Source organism: Papaver somniferum, chromosome 3 (assembly GCF_003573695.1).
Source record: "Papaver somniferum cultivar HN1 chromosome 3, ASM357369v1, whole genome shotgun sequence".
Classification (NCBI taxonomy): Eukaryota; Viridiplantae; Streptophyta; class Magnoliopsida; order Ranunculales; family Papaveraceae; genus Papaver; species Papaver somniferum.
The window spans coordinates 126,329,263-126,340,233 of NC_039360.1; the positions used below are offsets into that span (position 1 = coordinate 126,329,263).

The 10,971-nt window shown below is 37.2% G+C and overlaps 1 protein-coding gene and 1 pseudogene across 9 annotated transcripts; both read right to left on the minus strand.

Annotated features, from left to right (window-relative positions):
• Positions 1-281: 281 nt before the first annotated feature.
• Positions 282-1,604, minus strand: LOC113361610 (annotated as a pseudogene).
• A 5,620-nt stretch (positions 1,605-7,224) lies between these two features.
• Positions 7,225-10,498, minus strand: LOC113361611. 9 transcript variants are annotated; one of them, XR_003365226.1, is made up of 7 exons: positions 10,090-10,498; positions 9,673-9,736; positions 8,662-9,340; positions 8,507-8,551; positions 8,106-8,390; positions 7,739-7,859; positions 7,225-7,520 (listed from the first exon to the last, which is right to left on the minus strand). XR_003365226.1 is itself a non-coding variant. In XM_026604801.1 (7 exons), exons 3-7 carry the CDS (start codon positions 8,689-8,691, stop codon positions 7,454-7,456), a joined length of 303 nt encoding a protein of 100 aa, XP_026460586.1. In that variant the 5' UTR covers positions 8,692-9,340; positions 9,673-9,736; positions 10,090-10,498; the 3' UTR covers positions 7,225-7,453. The 9 variants fall into 9 exon arrangements, 2 of the variants coding, with proteins under 2 accessions (XP_026460586.1, XP_026460585.1); XR_003365225.1 differs by having other exon boundaries at positions 8,106-8,162; positions 8,303-8,390; positions 8,507-9,340; XM_026604801.1 differs by having other exon boundaries at positions 7,225-7,503; positions 8,106-8,162.
• Positions 10,499-10,971: the final 473 nt, after the last annotated feature.

Here is a 10,971-nt window from a genome sequence, read left to right on the forward strand (position 1 = left end):
GTTCTTTCCTTTTCCCTTCCCCACTCAATATGAATTATCATTATTCGTTAAAAAAAAGTGCCCTGGAGGAAATTATCGTAATTTATTGCTCTATGGAAGCTAAATTCAAGATGAAATGGAAAAATATAGTTGCGATGGTGGCCTGAGGAACGAGATACAGTAATTGAGGTAATCAGACATCACTTACATGGTTCCAGCTCTGTATGTCTCACTTGAGTGCTGTCTGTCAGGTGTTGTAGTCGATAAACCGCTATCTGGGTCTAAGATTGAACAGTTGTGGACTAGTCCCAGTATGTGATCATGCCATCCCAGCCACAAGTAGCCACTTTACTTTGCTCGGATGGGTGCCACTGAACTCCAATACAGACACCTTCGTGACACTTCAGAGTTTGTGAAATTTTGCAAGTCTTCCAATTCCAGAACCTACATTTTCCCTCACCATCTCCAGACATAACATACTGTCCGTCAGGTGAGAAATTAACTTGGCAAGCATACCCAGCCACAATGTGCCCTGCAAACATCTTCTTCTTATTAAGCTGAAACTTCTCCCTTGCACTGTAAACAAGAATCTTATTGTCTAAGCTCTGCGCTGCAAGCCAGTTCCAATCTGGGTGCAAGGAGATTGCAGGCATTGAGTGCATAAAAGGTTCACTAATGTACTTAATAACAACTGGGATTCCAAATTCCCACACTCGAAGAGACTTATCATCACTTGAGGTAACAAATCTCCGGTTGTCATCAACAAATGTGATAGTATTCACTGCCCCCAAATGCTGGTACTCCTGTGTAATCCGCCCGGAGTTCATATCCCACTGAACTGCCTTCATATCATCCATTCCAGCTAGTAAAATGTTCTGTTTATCATCGTCAGGATTTTGTTTAGCCACAATCGGCACCTTCCCAGTTGAAAAGCTTGAGAGCAGCTGGCCTGTTTCTGTCAAAAACTTAGTCCCGTCATTTGAAAATGATATATCACGAACTGCCATTCCATGCCCCATATATGTTCTCATACACTTGTGGCCAGAATTGTGAACATCCCAAATCTTAACCTTTGAATCCATTCCAGCTGAGAGCAACAGATGCCCTTGTTTCGGGAAGAACCGAATTGCAGAAACACCCTTTGTATGACCATTCCAGCTGACAGTAAAGTATGTATCATTTTCTTTGGCAGATATCGATCGTTTTTCGCTTTTGCACCTTTCGGCGGCGCAATCCATGACCTTCCCTGATAATCCTTTTCTTCTTTCCCATGAAACGTACTCTTCTCAGCCACAACTTCCCCTACTTTATTATTACCACTTCCCTTCTTCTCCTTGGCAGCCTTCTTCGCCGCATGCTCTTCAGCATACTTCTTCTGCTGCTCTGTAAGTTCAGCTTGTACCACTAGTTTCTTCCCTGCCCAAGGACTTCTCCTATTATTCTTCAAACAGTTCTCCGACGCAGGATTATCAACATCATTAGCCTCATCCTTCCGCTGCTCGATCTTCGCGTCGAGTTTTCGCTTTCTCTGTTCAGATTCCATCGTTCTGCTGTAACGCATCTAAATCACCGACATAATTGGTTCCAGACGAACCCCAAGGATCAGCAGCATAACCACAATTATAATACGAACCCAAGGATCAGCAGCATAACCCCAATTATAATACTCAAATTTGCTTTTGGGGCAGCCTCTAGAATTTTGTAAGATGTCTTAAAACTTATAGCCCTTGCACCGCCAGGAGACTTCTAAATAACGGACACAGACTCTCGTTTGATGCTCGCAAGTCAGATATGCCGAATTTTAGAAATGTCAACAATATATATAGACACTAATGGGTTAGTAGCCCTCCTACATATACTGAGTTTCTCGGATCAGGTCTTATTGTATTGGTTTGATGGGAAGACTCTTGTAATCTACAATTTGCAAGCGAAACATCTCAAGGTCATAAAAGGCTCCTGCTCCCATCCTGATATTTTTGCAACTAGGATGAATTCCATGCATCGGCTACACGGATTATCAACTGCATGCTCAAGTGGAAAATATGTTCAATTTGGAAAGCCTTCATTCCTGAAGGAGAGGAAACTAGTAAGTTTGATGATTTTCAACAGCTTTTGGAGAATAAGCTAACTGCAGGATGGGTTCCGTTACTATGGGAAGTGAATTATTAAAATCTGATGCTCTCTTTTAATCAGTTTTGTCCCAGTGCCTCACTTCAGTATTGGTGGTCAATCACTAGTCTACACGATATTGATTTTTGCTTGATTGGCAATTTGGAAATGCGATTACAGTGTTTTTCATTTATTCAGGAGGTTTTGTTTTTCCAGCATTGTGTATTTACATAGTGTTTAAATCTTGACATTGAAATCTTGGCAATTTGGAAATGCGATTACCGAATTGTCTTTAATGTTCTTGGTTCCCTCGCTTGACATTGAAATCTTCTCATATTACTGATACGAGTTTAGAAGCTCTGGCAAAATGTTGTTTATCCTTGGAAACGGTTAATGATGGGTGTCGTAGGCTCAACAAATTAATAATTTTATTTCCACACAATAAACTGGTAATATAATGGAAGCAAGGATCGTTCCCACGAAGAGCATTGAGTTTTAGTTGTCAAAGTGTGACAAAGGGGGGTTTGTTTTAGATTTGAATAAAGTAAATAAAAGCAATCAAAAATATTAAATTGTAAGCAATAGGGAGAGAGATGATCGAGGAATCCTTCTTCGTATATAAACCGTCAATGAGTTAATATATTCATGTATTCGTCATTAATCATAGATTATCACCAACCGTAGAAAAGCAGCTAGAGCAGTGCTATTCTCTAAAGTCCTTTGGTCACTGGGTACCGAAGCGCACGAATATCAGATTCTATTCGTCCAAACCACCAAGTAGTAGCGCTCAAGGTGTAGCTTGGTCGAATACTTTATGTTTTATGACTTAGGTCAATCCTATTAGTTAGACTCTTAGCGCAAGGTCCACTTTTTAGTGTTGTTTCTACACGTGATTGCTCCACAGAATCCCTCTGCAAGGTTTCACGTTTTCTACTCGTGTACGGGTTATTCAACAATTAAACGGATATCCTAACCCTTTATTAGCTTTATATTAATCAATAAACTGATTTATTTGGCCACCTAGAACAATCAATCAATCAATCATAATATTTATTCATAGTAGAAACAAACGATAATCATATGAAGAAATCAAAATAGATTCATATATTAAATCAAATCAAGATTACAACTTAGAATTCATCCTCAATCAATAGGTGTTTAGCTACTCATGATATACATATGAGAAAAGTAAAGAGATAATGTTACGATTGAGAATCGCTCGTGTGTTGTTTTTCCTCTCCAAGCTTTACAATTTCGTGACCTCTTGATGTGTTATCCTTTCACATAACCTAATACCTTTTTATAGGTTTACATTGCTTGGTCTTCACATATTTAGTCCGGTTCAAGAACCCGACCCGAAATAACGAAATAACGACCCCAAACGTGACCTTAGGACTTCACAAGTATGCATACCCGTTTTTGTACTTGTTAAGTATGCGTACCGGTATGCGTACCTCAAATTCCAGAAGAAATTTTCGGAACTAAGGTATGCGTACCCGTTTGCATACTTTACTGTCTTCGGTATTCGATAAAAAGATTGTTTTGGTCACAACTTCTTCGCCCGAACTCGGAATGACCTTATTGTTTTTGCATTATTTTTATCTTTCAATTATCTTCAAGATGGTGATGAGAAATCCTTAATTTGAATGAGTTAAGATCTGTCTTTGTCCCTTCTCTTGATTTTGAGCATTTTGCTCCTTTTCGTCGCACTTCTTCCACTTCTCTTAGAGTTGGGAACTTGGATACTTGGAATACTTCTCTTCCTAGCTCTGTTTAGCACTTTGTAGCTCCTTTTTGGATGATTCACCTAATAGAGACAAATAAGAGAAAACAAGAGTAATGATACGAAAATACGCAAGAATAATAGCTAAAACAAGTATGGAATGGATACTAAAATCATATGAATTATGCACTTATCAGTTATCTCTCATTTTGTGGCTCGATTACTGATTCAGGAATAAGTTCTCTTGCAAAACTGTGCGTTCACTTTACAGTGAATCTTGCAGCAGTATAACAGGTATTGGTGTAGTTGCAGGAAATACTACAACTAACACCCAAGTAAATCTATGAAATCAATCTAAAATATCATAAGAAAAACTCTAAATCATTTTATTAAAAGGTAAAACAAATACAAAATGGATGTGGGAAAACCCTAACTTGGAGAACAATATAACTTTCTCTCTCCTAAAATTCTTATCTCAACTCTCAAAAAGATCTCTTTCTCTTACGATGACTTCTGATTCCTTTTATAGGAGTTACATAGTGGAGGACAGCTAATAAAGCCACTATTTTCGGATCTGGGAGGGCGTTATAATCGCCCTTTCATTATAATTACCGCGCTCATATTTTGACTGCCGCGTTGATCTTCACACTTTTGGTGTGACTTGGTGACGTCATCTCATTCTTCATCAGAAGTGTAATTGATGTGTTATATTCGCCTGCTACTAAATTTATTTCTTCGCCTCACTAATAGGTGTGCGGTATTTTGCACCAACATTTTTCTTCTTCTCGTATCGTTCTTTTTGAAGGAAAGAGCGGTAACAGAAGCCTTAATGTTCCGCACCAACTTTGTCTTTTCACATTCTCTTATATCTACCGACATTTTTCCGGAATTTCTGCATAACCGTCTACACGTGTTGGCTTTATCACTCATTGATTGACGCATATTTTATTAAATTTCCTTTTTACTGGTAACCGCTTCTTCTTATCTCTCCTCTAATTAATGCGCCTGTGGAATAAAATATCTCGGGAAGAGGAACGAAATATTTTATATACCCTAATACGCATTCATCGTTCTTTTTTACTTTCTTTCTTCTTTTCATCTGCAACATTATTTTATGCTGCTGCGGTTCTTCTGCTGCTATCTTTTACTCATCTCTACCATCATCTTTCATCGTTTCTTCTCTTCAAATTTATCACTCATCTTTTAGTTTCAATCTTATCAGTTCAAAATCCTGATTGTCTTTATTTTGATTAATCTGATTGCCCTTTGATTTCAAACTTTCTGAATCTTCTTCTTCTGTTCCATATTCTCATACTTTTAATGGGTCCTCAATCAGGACAAAATATTCTTAAGGAGCTTGTAAAGATGAAGGATCAACTTGAACCCAAAGGTATCACATTGATAACTCCTCTAGGCTCGAGTCATAATACCGTGCTTGGACTTGATTGGTTTGTGTTTGAGCAATGCAATGATCAAAGGTTTATTATTTCGCTTGAACAACTTTCTGCTGGGCTCCTAATTCCTCTTTACAATCCTGAAATTCCTCTCTTTTATGAGCTATTGTCCAATATCAAATTTTCTCGCGGTATTTTTCAGCTGCATGATGATAGTATTAGGATTATGGTGGAATATTCTGGCCGCGCTGCTGGCTTAGAGTCTCTATATCCTCAATACATGAAAGTTCCGCCCAAGAAGGAAGAATATACGGTGGATAATTTCTTCAGACATTATGAAGTTGCCCTTGTCGCCAATGAGCGTCACCGCTTGGGTATATGTTTGAGAGGGCGGATGGTTTCGCTTAGCACAAAAAGATCATGCGTGATGTTGATTTTCACAATAAATCCAATGACTCTGCTCGCTTATCGGAAGATACTCACTTAGTGGGAGTTTCCTCTTATTATGGAGGGTCCTTACATCACTGGTAGGGGCACTGATGGATCAATTCTTCCTCTTCCTAATAAATTCGCCACCTACAAACCTTGGGTCTTTCATTGGCCCGAGGAAAAGAAAGAGGTATTTTAATTTCTCCTTCTATTTACCTTTCTTCTCCTTTTATTTCCTTATTTTACTCATTGCGGCCTTTAAATTCATATGTTGAAGAAGAAAAAGAAGGATTTGCTGAAGGCGCCACCTTCGCGTTCCAAGGAAGTAAGAAATAATTTTGTCAATTTTTAACAATATTGTTGCCTCTGTTTCTTATCTAACATGGAGCGCGCAGGTCGAGCCTAAGGATGTTGCTGGTTCCAATGATGAATCTATTCCATCTTCAAAGGCGAAAGGTAAAAATAAAGTTGTGGCTTCCAGAAAAAGAAAGAGATCTCCACATGCCCTTGTGAACACTTCTTCTCGTGATGATGCCTTGCTCTCTTCTGAGGATTCTGCCTCTGCGTCATCCATGGGAATTCTTTCTGATTTTTTTCAGTAATTCTTTATCAACTAATAAAAATCCCGTGTTAAGTCGATCATGCGACGCAGTTGTAAAGCTATGTGATGCTCCTTCCTCGAATCATGAGTCTCTTCGCGGAGTTGCCTCTGCTTGGCTCCAAATTTTCAAGTTGCCATTGAATCTCTGGTTAGTTTCTTTTTCGTGCATTAAACATTTCTCTAGAATTGTGATTTTATTCCTATTATTCTTAATTGCCTCTCTCTTTATGTTGATGAAGAACTCGCGCATGTCTCATGCTATATCAATGACTTACGCGTAAAGGTCCGCAATCTTGAAAATGAGAATCTCAAAATCAAAGGCGATCTTTCTTCTTATGAAAATGATGTAGTAGAACTCCGTGAGAGAAACAAGCAACTTATCCGTATGTATTTTACCCATTCCTCGAGTTAAATATCAATGCGTTATTTTTCGCCCTCTTTTAATACTACACCATTTTTGGGGATTAGCAACGTCCCCATGCAATTGCAAAAGGGACTTGCAACAACATCAGTCGTTACGAAACGTGGCGTTGCATTTTTTCGCAACAACTCACAGACGTTGCGAATATTTTCGCAATGGTTCCCGTTCTGCCAACTGTTTTTCCTTGGATTTGCAACTGTTATATCTGTTGCGAATAGGTTTAGCAACAGCTCATTTCTGTTGCTATAGTCTTGTCGCAACAACTTTAAGCCGTTGCGAAATGGAAAACTCGCAACAGTTACATTGCTGTTGCGAAATTGAGAACCAAAAAAAACTTAGCGGCTCCATTTAACTGGACCCGGTTTTATTGTTTTGGTTCTAAATTTAGTATCAGTTTGTTGCTAAATTTTTTGCAACAAAAAAAAAGTCAAGTCATTCCCTGCAACATATTTTCAGGCCAGAATTCATTCAGGCCAAAACACTGAAAACATATAAACAAAACTTTACATATACGAGAATGAAAAAACTAGTCTTATTAAAATTATATAACATACCAAAGCATGGACATTTCAATTATTCTAGATACCTATATTCTGGTAAGCTTTCATCAGATCATCATTAAACACTGTATAAGTTCAACTATATAGATTTTTATGTTTTAGATTACTTTCATGATTTCTAAATTAAACATTGCAAATCTTCCTTACTCTCATTTGTTATCATATCATCACCACACTACACCTCCAAAAATACTTGAGCAATCTTAGATTCACTCCCCACTACTTGTCTCGAAGCCTTCATGGAATGGACGCCAAGCTTTCAGCTCCTTCTGGCCATATTGTGCCAACTATATAATTGTTTTATCTAGCATCAAAACCAAGATGAAAGCTACATTAGCTTCATATTTGAAGGCAATTGCAAAAAAAAAAAATTACTTTAACTTTAGATCTCATACTTCAACATATGTAAGTTCAGAAAGCTACACTCAAGTAATGAGAAGAACTCTAGTTAAACGTAACCCAGCATTAAAAGCTCCAAAACCCATATCAACAATTTCAAGGATGGAGTCAAGACAAGATCACCTCTATCAAAGGTGTGGATCCAGAGATACTCAAGAACTCTAAGTTGTGCATTCGGAGTTTCTTCCTTCATCAAATGCAGTAACGAACCAGTTTCGGCACCATTAGAGTTATTCTTCAGAACCTTTAGAAATTGAAACAAACAAACAAAATTGTAAGTCAACAGTACACAAGGTCAAAAACATGACAATACGAAAATGTGCTAAATGAGGCTATATCACCTTCTTGCAAAATGGAAGTACAGATAGTAATTCATCTTTTATTACAAGTTAAAAAATAGAAGAGGGAAGAAAGTATCTGAAGTATTAGTAACAATAGTGAAAGAGCCAATATGTTGTTGTAGCATATATCAATAAATGTGTTCGTATACCTTGTGAATTTTTCGCTTCAAATTACTATCACATGTCGTAACGATGTAACTATTGTGCTGCATCCAGAAGAAAGCAAGGTTCGCACAAGACAAAATAGTATAAAATAAAACGAATCATACAGTATTGATGTAGAGACGTGATACAACCATGTGTCAACAATAAACATGAACCAACAGGTTCTGGTGTTGGTTCATACCTGGGTAACTCTCTTAACCATATAATGATCAGCATAAGTTCCTTAGTGAGTACATGGCAGTCTCTCAAATCAACGATCCTTTACACTACTATCAGACGATAAATGACATGTTGCATAGTTTAGCTTAAGAATAATCCCCAGAGTTAAGAATAAAACATGCTAGTTGATTTGACAACAATGAAACTTCTCAAATAAACATCTAACCTCAAAGCAACTCGGTTCTTCTGTTATGATATAACTTTTCCAGCTCTGCCATGACGCAAGGAATGGCTTGTCAGCAATAGGAAAGGAACAAAACAACAAATGAGTCAAATCAAGCATATCAAACTAATCAGACACAAAAAAGATCACAGACTAACATTCAGAAACACGGAACGAAAGAATAACATCCACACTTTGCATATAAGCAATCCATCACTACTTCCCCATAGCAGAACTTAGAGCATCTCTCACTTTCATATGCAGAACAAAAGAATACACAAGGTATCAAATGAAGCAGTGATTATCAAGGCATAGAAAGCTTGATTCTTATCTAATTATACTGATAACTTAGAAAGGATCACAAGATTCATAACAAAAACTTCTAATGATATACAACCACAAGGTAAGTTGACTGCTAAAACTGTTACTTCTTCTCTATACAGGTAAAATATATGCATGATATTCATCAGATTGAGATATATATTTGCCGTTTGTTGCTTCCAGTTCTAGGTTACCTGCACTTTGATAATTGTCATTGTTAGTGTACTGTAAATATATTTACTAAATAAATATACAATTTTCTTAACATTTCTGTGATTACCCGTGAAAGATTTGATTTGATTTTGGCGCAAGCGATAACCAACAGAACTAATCGTACTCCAAGAAAAAAAGAAGGCAGCTAGATATTCTTTGTAAAAACATATCTTCAACCTTCTTTACCACTCTTGCTTTGTTTTCTTCAGCCTCCATGTGCACTCTTTTCTTTGACACCTTTAGCAGCGAACATCTCTGAGCTTTTCTTTGCATCCGCCATATTGATATCGGCCTGTTTCTTCCCTGTCAAGTTCCAAAAACATGTTATCAATCATCTGCAACACGTAGCTACAGTTTTAACTATGCAGCTACCTAAATTATATACTTTCATGAACAATAGTTGTAAATTTCATATTTAATAAACCAAGTAACTGAAATGATTTAGCAATAGAATTTTTCGAATTCTGACTCAAGAAAATGAGCTCGCTTTTTACGTTTCGCTTCTGCTTGCATCTCCATACCAGCTTTCGCTACCCAAGAGGTAGATATACTCCATGTTACCAATACAAATTAAGTAATAACTCACCATGTAAAATCAAATTATGATACATCGGATTAATTTTTAAAACACTTACCTAGTCACTCACGTATATCCTATCGAAAACACTGCAGACCACAGGTTTCCTCATTGATTTGTGGCTGCACACGCGATGCAGACGAAATCAGTTGGCGTACAAGTTTAAGAAACTCAAACAATAAGATTCAGTCATCATGGTTTGAAATTTACGCACTTCACACAAATGAAAAAAAACAAAACTCCAAACCCAAAATTGAACCCCAATCATAATTCAAAACCAAAACAAAACCCACAACTCAAATCAACATCAACACATAGAAAATGAAAATCAATCATCAGATTCATCAAAAATGCCCAAAAATAAACAAATCATGAACAACCTAATCAATCCTCAAATTTCACTGAATCTAGTACAAATCAAAACCAAAATCATAAAATTCCGAGAATAACTAAACATGATTTCATGGGGAATCACCTAAAATAATTAGAAACTACAAACAACATGATCTTCATAACGAATCCGACAAAACAATTGCAAACCCTAGTTTCGAAATTGCAAACCCTAACTTTTCCTGTAGAAAATCAAGCACGGGGAATATTGAAGAGAAAACAGTGGTGGGTTTTCAAGAGAATGATTGAAGAGCAATATAATCAGGAGAAATATTTCTCTCGAAGATTTAATGGTGGTAGGTTTACATTTAATGGTGATAGGTTTACAAGAGAAAGATTGAAGACAAAATGGTCTTCAGAGAAAAATTGTAGAGAAAATGGTTTATTTTTAATTGGTTCATGGTGGTGGTGTTTTGACAATAGCAGAAGTGAGAGTCATGATTTTTCTTTTTTTTGAGAAGCAGAGACTGTAATGGAGTAAGGTGAGGGAGAAGGAGAACGATGGACGAGAGTGATAGAGGCGAAGTGTTTTCTCCTTTGGGATAAATATAGGGTTGAGGTGAGATATTTGATCGAACCGTCCAAATATTTTAGAGCAAATCTTAACCGTAGAAGATGGTGTTGTCATCCACTCAAACTCGTCGCACATGTGGAACTCTAGTGTTACCTTGCACACAAGCAGGAAGCACATGTGGTATGGTCAGCCGTTGGGAATAGCAACACGGCTAAAAATTTCGCAACCAAAGAAAGCAGTTGCTAATATTTAAGCAGTTGCGAATTCGCAACCGCGTGAGAACTGTTGCAAAATTTTGTTGCTAATCGGAAAAAATGGTGTAGTGTAATAATATATGTTTGCAGAGATCTATAATTTAACTGATGAAGCAATCAGTCATCCTGTGGAAGACTCTATCCTCCTAGAGCATCTTAATGCCGCCTTGAATAACCCTTCGGTTGATGAGTTAAATGC